This window comes from Serinus canaria, chromosome 4, assembly GCF_022539315.1.
Source record: "Serinus canaria isolate serCan28SL12 chromosome 4, serCan2020, whole genome shotgun sequence".
Taxonomy (NCBI): domain Eukaryota; kingdom Metazoa; phylum Chordata; class Aves; order Passeriformes; family Fringillidae; genus Serinus; species Serinus canaria.
Window position 1 is genome coordinate 23,968,385 of NC_066317.1, and position 15,882 is coordinate 23,984,266.

The 15,882-nt window shown below is 42.1% G+C and overlaps 1 protein-coding gene across 1 annotated transcript; it reads left to right on the forward strand.

Annotated features, from left to right (window-relative positions):
- Window positions 1–8,114: 8,114 nt before the first annotated feature.
- LOC127059588 (rho guanine nucleotide exchange factor 38-like) lies at window positions 8,115–14,105 on the forward strand. Its single transcript, XM_050974119.1, has 4 exons — window positions 8,115–8,499; window positions 10,267–10,587; window positions 12,330–12,470; window positions 13,609–14,105. Exons 2-4 carry the CDS (start codon window positions 10,267–10,269, stop codon window positions 13,834–13,836), a joined length of 690 nt encoding a protein of 229 aa, XP_050830076.1. The 5' UTR covers window positions 8,115–8,499; the 3' UTR covers window positions 13,837–14,105.
- Window positions 14,106–15,882: the final 1,777 nt, after the last annotated feature.

Genomic DNA, 15,882 nt, shown 5'->3' on the forward strand with positions numbered 1-15,882 from the left:
GACTCTACACCCTAAAAGGCTGAAATATATTCTTTTTCTTTTAAAAATATATTTATGTTTAAAGAGAGTTGACAGATGTATGTAAAGTGTAAGGATGATGTTTAGTTTTACTTTTTGTATTAATGGCTTGGTGTTACCTACAGCTGTTAGCAGAGGGATCCAAACTTCCTTCTCTAACAGTGTGAGGACAAGGCACAGCCAAAGCCAGGTTTCTGACAATCCTTTCTCATTTGGGGCTATCCATTCAAAAAGTTACAGGGTCAGATTCACCAGTACCCTCTGGCTGCTTTGTGCAGTTCTGTAGGTTCTATAAACCCAAGTTAGCTTGCCAGTTATGGCTACCCTGTGTCACTGAAGTGTATCTGAGAATCTCCTGGTCTGTATAAATCCTTTTAGGAGGAATCTAATGCATGCTTTGTTTTCTTCTCTTTTGCAGAAAGAGATATGAAGAAGAGTAAGTACTGTGCCTTTTTTTACATGTAAAATAATCTTAAAGGATCTTTGATTTATCTTTAGCATGTTAAAAGCTGTGCAGGTGGAAATTTTAAGAACACAAGCCTTTTGTGTCAGTATATCCTGGAGAATTTTCCAGGACATATGCAGAATGCTCTGAGTGTTTGTCAACAGCATCGTGTCAGTCTTTGAAATCCAATTTCCTGCTACAATTCAGGCAGGGCTGCAGGTAAAGCTATTCCTAAGCTGACAACCCCTTCAGTAGCCCTATGTGAGAAGCCCACCTTCGGATCTTCCCCCAGCAGTGGCTGGAAGAACATCAGAAAAGAACAAGTTCATTGCAACTTAGCCAGAAAAGTCCCCCAGCCACTGATGAGTTGTGGTTAAAGGACTTCTGTGCCAAATGTGACATCTTTGAAAAGCTGTAAAGGAGAATTTATCACAGCTGCAGTTTCTGGACATCCAGCATGTTGGCTGCATTGAAATGCAGCACTGCCTGTGGTTACCTGCAGTGAGAGGTCAGAGGAGGGGTTGTCTGAACTGAAGAGACAGATTGCAACCCCAGACAAAGTGTTAGGAGAAAGGAGGAGCAAGTGGGGTCTGTACTGGCAGGAGAGGAACAGACCTTAAACCAAGTCAGAGAATTTGTTAATCAGTCAGTCAATTGCATGTTAGAGCTATGATCTGCATAAAATACACTTTGAAAGACTTGCATGTTGAAACTCTACTTTGGGGGCTTTCAAGCTTTTGTCTGTGATAGGAAATAGTTTCTCTGCATTTTGTTTTGATAAGGGATATTCCTGTGTACCCCTGTCCCACAAGGAGCGTGGCTCCAAGAGATACAAAATATCCAGAAGGTCACAGTATGATCATGTGAGGCAGAAACACATACCGAAATCACACAAGACTGGCTGTTCTGCCTTGTGTAGCCCTAATAGATATGAAAGTCTGGTTTTCTCCTTCAAACAGTTTCCAGTGGAGTGTAGGAGACAACTCACTTTCTGAGTTTAAAAGGATTCTTACAAAGCTGTGCAGAATGCAATGAGCAGGTTTAGCTGTGGGACCCTCCCTGGGCTTTGCTGCTTCACAGGCAGGGAAAGCAAAAAGTCCCATCACCTGCAAATCAGAGGTTGCAGAGTTGCAACAGCCCTTGGGCAGGACTGCACCCAAAAATCTGATTACTCTTGAACTGGAAAATACAGCGTAACTCCCCCCAAATGGTCTGTGATGTTGCTGTTCCCAGACTGATTTTCACTCAAGCATGATCGAGAAAACAATTACATAAATACCAGACAGTGCTGCCCTTTGCTAGCAGCTCAATAGGTTAAATTCTGCTTGGCTTAATAACTGTGCAGCCTCAGTGAATTCCCTGGGTGTGCTTGAGAGAGTTACAGCACAGAGAATTATTTGCCCTACATGTCTTGTACTAAAATAAAGGCATGCATAGTAGACCATGAAGCCCAAGATTCTGAGCCCTGCTGCAGCCTGATTTCTGCTCACCATCTCAGAACTGGCAGCTGAGATGCCAGTTCATCACACCAGCCTCAGCCCGGCTGGACCATGCTGGCTGTTGTTTGCCACTAGACCGAGCTGCCTTGCAGTGAGAGCAGATGAAACTAAACCCTGCCTCCCCTGCCTTTGTGTGGCTCACCACCACGGGCTTTTTAAACAAGTGGGAATGTGTCTGTGCTAGTGACTTTGTTTTGCTGGGGGGCAGGAGGGAGGCTGTGCCGTGGAGCTCAGTTTGCCAGTCCTGCAGTTTGCCAGCTGCATTTACTGCAGCACTACGGTAATAATTTGCTGTGAGATTAGTACAGTTACACGTGACTTGGAGTACTTGCTAAATTCAAAATGACGTGGGGGAAGGCTGAAGTAGCATCACAAATGAATTATCAACTTAATTTTCTGCACAATAGATGTCACAAGGCGTTACTCTCCTGCTTGAGTGGTGTGGCAAGGCCATGTCTTGCCCAGCAGCCCGTGGGTCCTAACAGGGTGCACTGCAAATGGGACTGTCCAGGGAGAGTGGCTATCTCAGCTGATCTTGCTGGGGAGAATTAGATGAGTCAAACTTTGTGGCATTTAGTGCCCCAGGGAGTCATTATCTTATAACAAACCTGCTATCTCTCCCACCATATTGCAAGACTGTGTCATGCAGATACCGAACAGAGGGCTGTTTATCACTTGGGCAGCTGTCCAAAGTGCAACTATATAAAGAGAAGACACTTGAAGATTTTTCCATTCACGAGGCAGCTTTTATAGATTTGCATTCATAGGGCTTTTCAGAGAAAACAATAACAATTTAAGATTTTTTTTTTTCATTATTGCTGCCAGAAGCTGAAAGAAGGAAAAACAGCTCTCTATTTTATGTAAGATACAGGGGAAATGAGGGGGATTGAAATGATGAGAATGTTTCAGGACATGAGGAAGCCTTAAAAGGCATCTACTGTTAATTTTTTTTCATGCAGAACTTTTTTACAGATAATGCCTGTTTGAGAGAGATGGTTTAAATATGCAGATGTCTCTTCTCAAAGGCATTCAAATTGTTAGTTAATTAGTCAGCAAGTAAGGATTGGCTCTTGTACTTTTTGGACATATAAAAGTAGGAATGAAGGGTTTTTTTCTTTTATGCTTTCTGTTGCACAAAACAATAGATGTCAGCCTGCAAAACCATGTGGCTGTTCCCTATTTTTTCTACTTTCCTTCTACATTGTGTTATTTCATTCTTCCATATGCAGAAATCCTTCTTTGTCTACCCTTAACTCTTGCATAGTTAATGTCAGAAAACCTTTTCTGCTCCAGAAGAGCCTTTCTGGGCAGGCAAATGGAAAGCTTGCTCTGCTTTATTGCCTTCCACACTGTCACCAAGAGCTCATCTTCATTTCAATGGGGTGGTACCAGGTAGCTGGAGCTGGAGCGGTGCCTGGTTTGCTGAGGATTGTGCTGGCATGAGGGGAGGCTATGGACATGTCTGTCCTGCTGCTGGAACCTCATCAGTGGCTGGCCCTGGTCTTGGCCACCTGGTGTCACCCATTCTGGGGAGACCCCATGTTTCTACCCACCACATGGAAGGGAATGAAGGCACACGTGGCTCAGGCCTTTCCCGTTTCCTTCGAGGCTGTTGTGGCAGCCCACAAACTGCACGGCCTCTCCCATTCCAGTCTGGAGAGTGTAGGCAAAGTCTGCAGCAGGGCTGGAGCATGAGTTCAGCTGGCCCAAGAGCTCAGGGGGGCCTTCATGGCCTGAGCCACTTGAATGCCTGGGGATGCTCCTCTGCTGCCCCTGCCCAGCCAGTGGGGATTGAGCCTAGAGCCACAGAGCATCCCTGTGCCCATGCTGGAAGCTGGGACTGTCCTGCTCTCATCCTTCTGCCACCCTGGCCAGTTGCCTGCTCTGCCTTTATGTAAGGGAGTCTTCCAGCAGGCTGGATCAAGCCTGTGTGAATATTCTGTGTGTTCAACATTTCCCAGGCCAGATTTGGCACCCTTTGGAAGTTGAGGCATCATTAGAAATAACTGACTGGCAGCCAGCAAAGTAAAACCACAGGTGAAAGGCTGTAAAGCTCAAGGGTCTCTGTGCCAAGTCAGGGATGTTGTGAGAAGGGATGCACTGTGAACAGGCATCCCAGTTACCCACAGCATGGAAATGTTGCAGTTTTAAGCCTGAGGGCCCAGAGCAGGATGTAACAGCCCAGGTCTCACACGCATTTCTCAAACTTCCTGTTATTTGTTCTTCCACCTACATCTCCCTTCCTGGGTGTTGTGATGTGTGAGTTATAGCACATGCACCTTTAGACTGAGTGGGATGGTTTCAGAACTGATGTCTGCTAAGTTCTGAAAACAGAAAATTCAGAGACCTGGGGTGTATTTCTCATTGAGGGGGTGACAGCAAGGTTTCGTTTACAACACCTCTGTTCCCCCACAGATGTATCTTATTTTTTGGCTTGAGTGGTAATTGCAGTTCAAGGAATTTCTAATTTTGTGACAATTACTTTGGTGTAAATTACAGAGGAAAGCCAAATCTAATGGACCTGGGATCCCTGTTGATCAAACCAGTGCAACGGCTGATGAAATATCCCCTGTTACTCCGGGAGCTCTTGAACTCAACTCCTGCTTCTCACCCTGACCATGAGGCACTACAACGTGCCCTTTTTGCTATGAAAACCATTAATGTGAACATCAATGAGCTTAAAAGGAGGAAAGATTTAGGTAAGAAAAGAGCACAGGAAGTTCTTTCTTTGTAGGTTTGGGCTGGCCATTAGAAGACATTTTTCAGCTCAGATATTTCACTATATAAATTTTAGCTGGTGCCACCCAAGTTGTGTAATACATTGAGTTTCAAGAGGGTAACAATGCCTTAATGTCCCTTGTCCTCAGCCAACTATGTTACCTGACTGGTAACTCCAGTATGAAAACAGAGAAAGAATTAATGTTACAGTGTCTGTAATGCAGTTGCAAACACTGATAATAATTAAGATGCAGTAATAGCAATATTTTTTTTAGATTTGCCAGGTTGAAGCCCTACCTTTGCCCTTCCTAAGGTTACTGTTGATAATGGGGTTTTCATCCTCTTGAGCATTTTCACATGAGATTACCCCAAATGACATCAAAGTGTCTTCTCACACATGGTTTCATATTTGTGTGCCTGTCCTGGTAAAAAGTCCTGTGAATAAAGACTACTGATGTAATGAAATTCTCTGTCTGCAGTGATGAAGTATAGGAAGAATGATGATGATGAAACCCTTAAAGAAAAGTTTTCTCGACTGAATATTCACTCTATTAGTAAGAAATCCAAGAGGGTCACCAGCCATCTGAAAATACTGACGAGGGGAGAACCTCAGGTACTTACTCATCCAACTGCAGATTTGCATTGACAGCTTCAGTTCTGCTTTTGCACAGGGTGTTTTTCAAAACGTGTTGGAAATGGAGTTTGTGGTGCTGCTTTTTTTCCTACCTAATTTGTAACGTCATTCTCTGACTGTCACAGAAGACAGGAAAGATCTTTGTGATTGAAATAGAAAATAATGTAATGTGTTCTCCACCTCTTCCTTTTTTACACAAGAGTTTCTCAAACTTCTGGTCTTCAGCAGAGAGGAAGTGATAGTTTTGTGAAACTCAGCCTGAGGTCAGCGTTTTGCAGATACCCTGGCAATAATTATTGCCATGGCTGAGAATGTGTTCAGTCCATCTTGTTCATGTTGTAGCATTAAGGTTTGGAATCCACCAAGGAAGATGAGCAATACCTCTAATTAGGAAAGGGCCACAGGGTTTGCCTCTACATGTGCAAAGACCTGGAACCCTCAAAACTACAGAGACAAAGGACTCTGTGATGAGTCTGATGGGTGTTGGGCGGCCAAAAGTAAAATCCTCCCTCATAATTTCAAAGTTGTAATTCAAAACCTAGCAGGATAAACATTTTCAGGAAAGCTTAAATTGAAATCTCAAAGAAAATCAATTACAAATGACCTTGAAAGTGATATGCAGTGCACCTCACTGCATGAGATGGCTGATTATACAAGGTCACTTGCCTTTCTAGATGTGACTTTAGAAGATACATGCCATTTTTCCTGGTTTGTTTTTTATCAGTGTTTCTTCTTTTTCTCTGATCCAAATCACCCACTTATATTTTTTTCTGTTTATTTATTTATACAGTGGAAATTTTTGTATTCAGACTGTGACAGACACCAGCAAGGCTATAAAATCAGAGAAAAAGGGAATTAAATTTGATTAAGAGGATATGTGATTTTTCTTTTCCCTTTTTTTCCTTTTCTTTAGAAACTTCTGGTTTATGTTTTTTTGGTTTTGTTTCTAATTAAGCTTTAAACATTTGAGGATCATTTTAGTATCAGAATGCATCTGTTAGGAGATTCAGCCGCCTCTCCTGCTTAATTAGACTGAGAAAGTTCCCAACTCACGTCTTGAAACACGCTGACACCCCCACGGCAAAACCACTGAGACGTGACTTGAGATTTCTGAAGCTCCTGCAGGAAAACACAGGCAGAAATGACCGCGTTTTCAGGGCGGCATCAAGAAGTTTCCCGAGGCCATCGGCGGCTGCCGGCGTTTCCAGAGGAGAGGCTGGCACGGCTCTGGGATAACAGCTCCACCTACAGCCGGCGTGCGGGAGAGCGCCCGGCACCGCGGCTGCGGGCCCGCTCCGGAATGGCCATCCCACCTTTAACTCCAAAATATCCATCTCACCTTCTCCTCCGGAATAGCCATCCCACCTTCTCCTCACAAACAGACATCCCATCTTCTCCTCACAAATACCCATCCCACCTTCTCCTCCGGAATAGCCATCCCACCTTTAACTCCAAAACATCCATCCCACATTTTCCCCCCAACATTTCCTTAGGTGGGACAACAGCACACAGGAAAATGAAACATTTTGTTGGCCTTGTAGTAAAGCAACTCCCTGCTCCCACAAGGATTAAAAATGGAATCTCTGCCGCGTTGCCCGCTGGTTTTGACTTTTCTTGAATTACAGCTGGAGCTGTAAGAGAGAATTAGGGGTTGATCTGTTTTCAAAGGGAGGAGTTCAGGGATTTTTCTAGCAGTGCTCTGGATGTTTCTTTCATGTGCCAGGCTCCTTTGGGCTGCCAAAATAACAGTGCAAATGTCTATTTTAGGTGAAAGATGGAACTTTTAATAAGGAAGAAAAGTTGTTTCAAAGTCTAGAGAAGACTGTGAAATTGTGTGTGAAGAACATTTCGCTCTATTCACAACATCTCCAGGTGGGTACAGGCCTTTTTGCAATCTGTGGTCACAAACCCTCTCCATAACCAGTTTGACACACGTTTCTGCTGCTGGCTGGGCAACACCAAATTATTTATTAGCAGGGCTGTCTACATCAGAATATCAAATAAATAAGCTGTGCTGCCACTGCATTACTGAGTCGAGGGCAAAGAAGTTTTGAAGCCCACACTTTTGCATTTTTCCCCTGACAGAGGCAGGTTCTGTGGAGACCCACAGGTGCAGAAAAGAAGGTTCTGCCTGGTGGCACAGTCAGGACTTTCAATCTCTGTGTGAAGCTGTCACCCCCCTCTGCTGCAGTGGGGGACTAACTGAGATTGAACCAATCTTCTCATTAAAGATTGAAGAACTGAGCTGCAGCCACATGAATTAAAACATCCTAAAATATATATTGTGGATGGAAGGACTCCTTCCCTTTTCCCGTGTTTAGGTTGTGTTGAGGGTTAGCATTAGATGTGCAGAGTGCTCAAGTTCTCTAAAATGTCTTTGCTTCAACCTTCCTCTCCAGAGAAGAAGGTTGCCTTGTGATTTATCAGCCTGCCCCTGCCATGGACTACTTGGAGCTTTGTAGATGGCATGAGGCCTGTCCAAGTGCAAGTGTGCCCTAGCCAGGCAGGGAGGTTGTTTGGGAGCTAGGCAAGATCAATAGCCAGCTGGCCAGGGCTTATGGCAAATGCTCTGTGTTTGGTTCTGCAAACAGGGAAAGGCCAGGGAGCTCAGCCAAGGAGGGCTGCTGCCTGCAGTGGTGCTGACAGCTCCTTATCCAAATGGATCCACACTTCATTGAATTTAAATTCTTAGTAACTGAAATACACCACTGTAGTCCTACTTAGTCCCCTAAATGAGATTTTTGAGGATGCAAGGTAAGCTGGCTTCCTCCTGAGGAGTTGCTGAATTCCAGTGGTATATTCATTAGTTTAGGGCATAATTCTTTCAGTGAACATTAACAGCTTGATTCTTAAGTAGTTTACACTGAAAATAGACAAAGCAGAGGAAAATATTATCACAGTAAACAACCTCACAATGACTGGAAACTGCACAGCAACTGCTGAGGTGTTGGAGATGGAAAATATTTCTGATTCCAGAAGTAATATTGAATAGCTGCATGAGTGAATGCAGCATATTAAAACAGATTGTGATAGTTTCATCTTCCTACCATCTTTTCATTTAGGATTCTATACATCTGGCTGACCAGAATATAATTGAGCTTCAGGAAATCCTGCAAGATAAAGATGACAAAGTCAATGACTGTTCGGAAAAACAGACCAATGCTGCAAATCTGTGTGAAGATTTTGTAAGTTAATGCAATGTCCAGTGTTACACAGCTACTGTATGTCTGAGAAAACAACTATATGTGAGGAAGACTAGGACGGAAAAGAGTTAAAAAAACAGCTTAGGAATCAGTTGGGAAAGATAAGGGGGAGTTTTGGTTGAATTTATGTAGGAACTAAGATAAAATACAATATAAATGAATTGTGTTTTCCTTAGAAGAACGAAAGAAAACCTGTCAAGCTAAATTCCTGGGTTTATACTAAAATCTTTGTTTTAAATTTTTATCACCTGAACAATTCTGTATTTGTTTCACCTGAACTTCAGAAAAGAGCAGCAGATTGTTGCCTTGCTACTTTTGTTACCAGCACTTGCAGTTTGAGTGACTTTTGTGATTGATATTGTGCTTATGTACTGTTAACTCCTGGAATCACAGATCTGTAAAAATCTCAGATTTATTAACTGGAAAAAGGCCTCTCAGATCATCAAGTTCAGATAATAACATAGAGCTGTCAAATCCTTCATATGGGGAAACCATGAAAAATCCAAATGTAGCCCATAGTAATTAATAAAGCAATTTAAATAATAGTAATAGTTTTTCAACTAGTCTTCTGCTTTCAGAATTAAAATGAACTCTAATGCTTGGCTCTAATAAGATACTTAAATGTCTTTTCAAAATGGGATAGGCTGCTTATTCAAACAGCTGCTCAAGCTGGAAAAATTCAGAGGTGGAGGTGCCTTTGTCAATAATGTATACCTACCGCTCTCATTAGATTTTTGGAAAATTTTCAGGGCAGAAATTCCCAGTAGCCTCTTTTTAAGAAATCAGGTCCAGCAGTTTGGAAGAATTGTTTTCTTAATGCATCAAAAATCGGTTCACTAAACACAGCCCAGTTTTTCAGGTGGAAATAAAATAGGAGCTATTTAGCCACTGTACATCATCTTGGCCTTGGAGAGCAACTCTGGGGCTAAAATGGATCTCTCCTCAACTCTGCTATGTTTTTTGAGAATGCAGAGGCAGCTGCTTTTTTATTCTCACATCCAACTCAACAACTTAATTCACACAGAATGTCCAAGGGCTTTAATATGATGATGAATTTCACTCATTACAAGCCTGTGCTGTATTTGAACAAATGACTTACAAAAATAAATTTTATTTCATGCAATATTAATCCCTTGAGACAATTAGAGACTAATGGAAAAGTCTGAGGAAGACTGGTTTTTTTACCAGGTGTCTAATTTTGTTGATTACTAGAGATAAAACCAACAAGCATAACCTAATTTAATCAAATCAAGTGATTGTTTGTGTTTGCTTAAACAGGAATTGAGTTACAGCTGTTTCCAGGAGAGGGGAAAAAAAACCAAAAAAAAAAAAAAAGGCAGCTTTGAGAGAATTCAAGGCTGCCACTTAATAAGACCTCATTTGCTTTAGACTGTATATTAATGTGGGCCTTCCAACTAAGGAAATCCCAGTTTTATTTGACCACTTGACCAATCCTTGCTGTTTTCCCCCAGAGGCAGCTCCCTAGGGGCAGTACCTGCATGCTCCAAGGGACCCCTGCCATTTGCAGACACTGAAAGCTGAAAAACTAACATCTGAAGAATTAACATCTCCCGTTAAGAAGGAGATTCTAAAGCATGCTGGACCCTGCTTGAAGCTGCCTCTGGCAGCAAAGCTTTGTGAAGAGTGATTAACAGATTGCTTGATGGGCTGCCATCAGGCTCAGCCCCTTGTGGCATCTGATGGACTGTGTGTATAAGGTAATGAGCAGGTCTGGTTTACACTTTCCAGATGGCTCAGCTGGACAAGCTTGTCTTGACTCCTCTCTCAGCACTGCAAGCCCTGTTTCCAGGCCCCCAGAACCTCATCCAGAAGCGCTATGACAAGTTGTTGGACTACAATAGCTACATTCAGAGGTCAGCTGGAGAAGACCTGGAGATGGCAAAGAAAGAATACGAGGCTCTAAATGCACAGCTAGTGGAAGAACTTCAGGTATTCAACAGAGCAGCCAAAAAGATCGTGTTGAACTGTCTACACTGCTTCATCACCCTCCTCAGGAATATTATGTTTGCAGCACTTCAATCAAACTCTGCTGTCATGGTGCCTATTCCAGTAAGTACATTAGAAACAGGTGACCCTGTGCCTTAATTTCTCTTTTCTTCTTTCTGTACGCTTTGGCTAAAGTCATGTAGGACACATATCTAGAAAGCTACACTGATTTTCTGATTTTGTGACTTTGTTTGTTCTGCTGAGCACAGTTAGATTTGGGTTTTTTTTTTTCCTTTGCAAGCTCAGTACAGATTATGTTAGAATCAAAATGGTTTGGTTGGAAGGGATTTTAAAGATCATCTAGTTCCAATTTCCCTGCCATTAACAGGTACACCTTCCACTATACCAGGTTGCTTAAAGCCCCATCCAAGCCGACCTTTAAAGCTTCCAGGGATAAGGAGTCCTTGTAGAGGGAAGCTGTGGGTTCCTTCCATTCAGTGCCTCACCAGGGTCACACTAAACCAATGTAAACCTGCCCTTTTTCAGTTTAAAGCCCTCCCCCTTGTCCTAGCTTTCCTGTAGGCCCCCTTTACTGAAGGTACTGAAGGTCACAGTAAGGTCACTCTGGAGTCAGTTTTGAGGAACTTCTGTTCTGAACTTTTGTCAGACCTGGGTTTTTCATTGAGAATGATCCTTATGGAACTGTTCCTACTGTCTCAGTGATAGTAATGGCAAGAGTATTACAGGGAGTCAAAAAGAAGGCAGCTGCTAGCATATCTTAACATGCACCCTGACTAGCCCAGAAGACACAGGAAATTATAAGAAAGTGCATGAATACCTCCTTTGCTGCCAGACTGGAGAGTCACAGATGACTGCAAAAGAGAAACAAGTTAGGAGATCCAACGAAATAGTTTTTATGAAAATCAAGGTGCTTTAAAGCCCAAACATGATGCAGAAACTCCTGCAGATATCTCTCAGCAGTAATGAAGAGCCTCACCTGGAGTACTTGAACCCCCTGAGAAACACAGCTGCAACAAAGCCTTCCACACATACAAATCCACTCACCTGAACAGAAGCAAGGCTGCTTGGGAAACACACTCTAGTAAGGCAATTCTGGAGTATTCCTTTCCATCAAGGCTGGAACAGAGCACATTATAGTAAGGGACAGCTGAAAAATTAAGCAGACAAGGTCAGGATCAAAACATAGAGCTATGGTGTTTAATGGGAAAATTAAGGATTTTTCTGCATGAAGAAATTTCATTCCTGTAATTTGATGTTTTCATGTGTTGAAAGCTGTTGCATTGTTTTCTGTGAGGATCTGGCTACAAAATTACCTTCTTTTTCTTTTCTTCCTGTTTACATCAGCAAATGCATTTGGTATTAGGCATATATGAAAATTACTAATTCAGTGCCACAGACAGAGAGTCAGTTACCCAACAATTTTTAACCTGTTTGCAGCTCTCAGTTGCACAAACACACAGCTGTGGGATAAACTGCTCCAAACCTTGTAGCACATTGGCCACTCTGATAGCTGCTGAGATGCCCATTTGCATGTGAAAGCAGGTGGCTCAGTAGCATAAATGCAAGGCTCTTAATTTTCATCACCATTTAGAATATTTTTAATGATTTAACTTCAATTTCTATGTCTTTTAAATGTAATAGCGTCTATTAGAGACTTTCTTTAAGCAGAGACCTTTCTTCTCTTTACATCTCTTATGTAGAGATTGCACTGCTTATGGGCTCTGCAGAAAATAGTCATAACTTGTCAGATTTCCTGACTCCTAGCACTCAGCAAATTAAATTAAATCTGCTCTCTCCAATCTCCCATTTTGTACATGAGATCTAACCCACATTTGTGTTTGCAGCTGTCCTCCTCAAGCATCTGTGAAGTGCAGAATCAATTGATAGAGGAGGTTCACAAGCTGAATTTTGTAAAAGAAAACATCAGTACAATCTTTATTGAGGGAAAATTGAGCCTGGAAAAAAAGAAACCTGTTCCTTCTCTGGTGAGTACCATACATCCAAATTGTGTATGAAGCATCCTCTTTTGATCACTTTTGAAACAAACCCATTTTTATACTACCTAAAGGTTTGGGCTTTGTCTCTCCATTGTGACTCTGAACTCTGAATCAGGTTGTTGGAGTAAGGTTTTCATTGACCAGTAACCTCTGAAGATTTTTCACTTTTTTCATGTTAGTATCTTGAAATTCCTCTTGAATTACCTCAAATTGCCCTTAGGCCTTTAAGCACATGGTAAGGCTAAGGTATATTTTTGGTAATTTCTTTTTTTAAATGCTCTTATAGTGCATCTTAGTCTTCTAATTCAGAAATTTTTTTCCTTGTGCTCAGCTGTGGTTATGTGCACTGGTGTTCACACATATATGCACAAACATACACACCCACAGCAGAAGATTCAGAAAATCCACCAGGAATTCTGTGTTCCCAGTCTCATCAGATGTTTCTGGAGGTTTTAGGAGTTGAGTTTACAGTAAAATAAGGACTTAGGTGCAGGTTTACAGGAGAAGCTGGAGCAGTTGTTTCAGCATCAATGAAGGCACAGGTGCTCTTGCTTCTGTGGTATAAGATCCCATTGATGCGCAGCAACCCTCTCCCTGCCCTCTAACCAAACCCTTAAATGAACATGCTTCCAGCAGGTAATGGCATCTTGCCCTCATTTAGAGAGGTAATTTCACACAAAAATTTTGGGTACCACTGATTTTTTTTTTTTTTTGCCTAATGCTTTATAACACAAGTTGTTATGTGGCCTTAGCACACCTCAGCCCATTTTTGGATTATGTGTTTTTTCTGATATTACATAGGAATACAAAGGTCATGGTTACGGAAAACCAATTAAGCAGGAGAGAGTTCATGTACAGAACACCACCTCTTTGAGAGCAGAGAACAGACTAAGGTCTTTAATTAGTGAAATTCCTACATTTCTTTGAAATCTGCCCTTTACTGCTCACCTGTTAATATAGCAGTGGGACAGGTTCTTCCTGCATATGCAGAGGAGATTTGGTCCCGCTGTAAGTTACTCCTTGGTCTTTGTGTGAAAACCCTGAGTCAGTTGCCACATGCAGCATTTTTATCCAGATTTTTCTCTGGAAATGACCCCAGCATTACTGAGGACTGGTTTATTTCCAGCTGGAGTCCCCACGGCAGACAGAGGAGCACAGGTCCAAGCTGCTGGCTATGTACAGCATGGAGTTGCTGTACCAGGCCAAGCGCAAGTGCAACGCTGCGCAGGAATTCGACATTGACCTGCAGGAAGGAGATCTGGTGGCTGTTGTGGAGCAAAAGGACCCCTTTGGAAGCACGAGCAGATGGCTTGTTGACACAGGAAGTAAGTTCTCTGCACAAATATCCCAATAACAGCTTTCCTTTGGGATATTGATTTCTTTTCATTCTGGCCCCATCTGTTTGCCTCTGTCATACTAACGGCTGCATAAAACGGTTGGTTTTGAAATGATTTTAGCAGCATTTTGCTGTTTATTTATTTTCTGTCTCTTTATTCTGGTTTCTAGTCCTCACAGGGTATGTGTATTCCTCCTTCCTGAAGCCATACAATCCAGCCAAAGCGCACAAGGATGTAGCAGAAAATGGCTTTAGTGATGATGATTTTGATGACATCAGCCTCTTTGTCTCTTCACGGCACCCTGCTGACAGCAGCACAAGCAGTCCAGGGTACCAGAAGAGTGACACCAGCTCACCTTTCCACTTCTGTGAAAATCCTGCAATTAATGGCAAGGGCACTGGTGCTCTTCAGAGTATGGATGATCAGCAGGTAAGTATGATACACACTGGGCCTGTCTTCTTGTTGTTCCTATTTAAAATCTAAAATTATACTGTTAGTAATTTAAATGGTTTCCTTTCACACCAGAAAAGAGTGGCACCGATCTGTCAGTGTGACATAGGAATTTGTTATTCTCTGCTCTTAAATAGCTGTGAGGTAGGAAAGGAGAATCAGTTAAACTGTGAATCGCAGTCCTGTGTCACAGAAAATACACTTGCATTATCCTACCCCATGTATGTCTCAAGGTTCTCATATGGAACAGGAACTTGCAAAATAGCTCAGTTTGGGGGATTTTTCAACTTACTGGTGACAAGAAATCTGTGACAAGAATGCTGATCAGCAAGGCACAGAAGTGACCCATGTGCCACATTTGAGCACAGGAGCTTTAGGAGAGGTGATTCTCCATGAGGAAACCTTGCTGAAAAATTCTTCATGCAATCCATAGCCACTTGGTGTGAGCTGAAAACCTTGCCAGTGTTGCAAGGTGATGAGGTCTTGGAGATTGGTTTGTTTGTCGTGCAGAACTCCCTGGATGCTTCAATTTTACTTTTTATTATGGCCCTGTCTATAAATTTTAGGCCATGTAGCTGAATGCTGTTTTGTACATGTTATTACATTTCTGTATACAGAACTGCTACTGATACACAGCTACACAGTAACATGTGGCTACACTTTTCAATTCTGATTTTTGTTTATGTGGCTTTCCTTTTTCAGATCTTCTATGCTGTTTTTGCATTTCAAGCTAGAAGTGATCAAGAACTCAGCCTTCAAGAGTACCAGAGGGTGAGGATACTTCGCTTTTCCGACCTGAGTGGCAATAAGGAATGGTGGCTAGCTGAAGCAAAAGGTCAGAAGGGATATGTACCATCTAATTATCTAGGGAAGATGACATATGCTTAGGAGGGGAAGGGCCTGTTGAGCCAGGCTCTCTGAAGCAGACAGAATAATCATCCATTAGGTTGGCGGCAAGCAAAGCAAGCTCACAGGTGATTGACAGAAGCCATGGTATCCAGCACACAGATGATACTGAGAACCTCCATTCTCCAAAAGCCATCACCTTGTCAAGACCTGAGGGAGGAAACATTTAACAGGAAGACTGATTCTGATTAACATGCTGAAGAGCTTGCTTTTCTATTATCCCATAATTTTCTCTTTTGTCAAAGCGTCGTACATCAAGACTCAACCTACAAGTACAAATCACAGATGAAATTACATTTTTCTTCCATGATATTTAGCAAATAATATTCAAGATGAAGAGAATTAGCCTTGAAAAAGGACAAATTCAGTCATCAGGGATACTGTAGGCTGAATTGTTCCTGAACTGTTATCTCAGTGAACACAGACACATCTTAAAACTTGAGCTTTTTTGATTGTCTGTTTTTATCCTCAGCTGTTTTTGTGAAGAACCTTTTTTCTCAGTGGAGATTATTGGATTGGGAAAAGAAAAAGGGCTTTAATTTTAAGGAAACATTTCAACATTTAAGACATACCAGGTGTGGTGGTACCAGTGACTTGTCCCAGGGAAGAAAGTATGTTTAGTTAAATATGGAAATGCAGGAAGGAAAAGAGGGGACACTAGAAACAGGTACTGTGACATGAAGAAGTTATAACTTTCAAATGAATTA

Coding starts and splice junctions, on each gene's coding strand:
- LOC127059588 (XM_050974119.1), top strand. CDS start 10,267: ATGGCTCAGCTGGACAAGCTTGTCTTGACTCCTCTCTCAGCACTGCAA. Junction 10,588..12,329: donor CTGTCATGGTGCCTATTCCA/GTAAGTACATTA, acceptor TTGTGTTTGCAG/CTGTCCTCCTCAAGCATCTG. Junction 12,471..13,608: donor AGAAACCTGTTCCTTCTCTG/GTGAGTACCATA, acceptor GTTTATTTCCAG/CTGGAGTCCCCACGGCAGAC.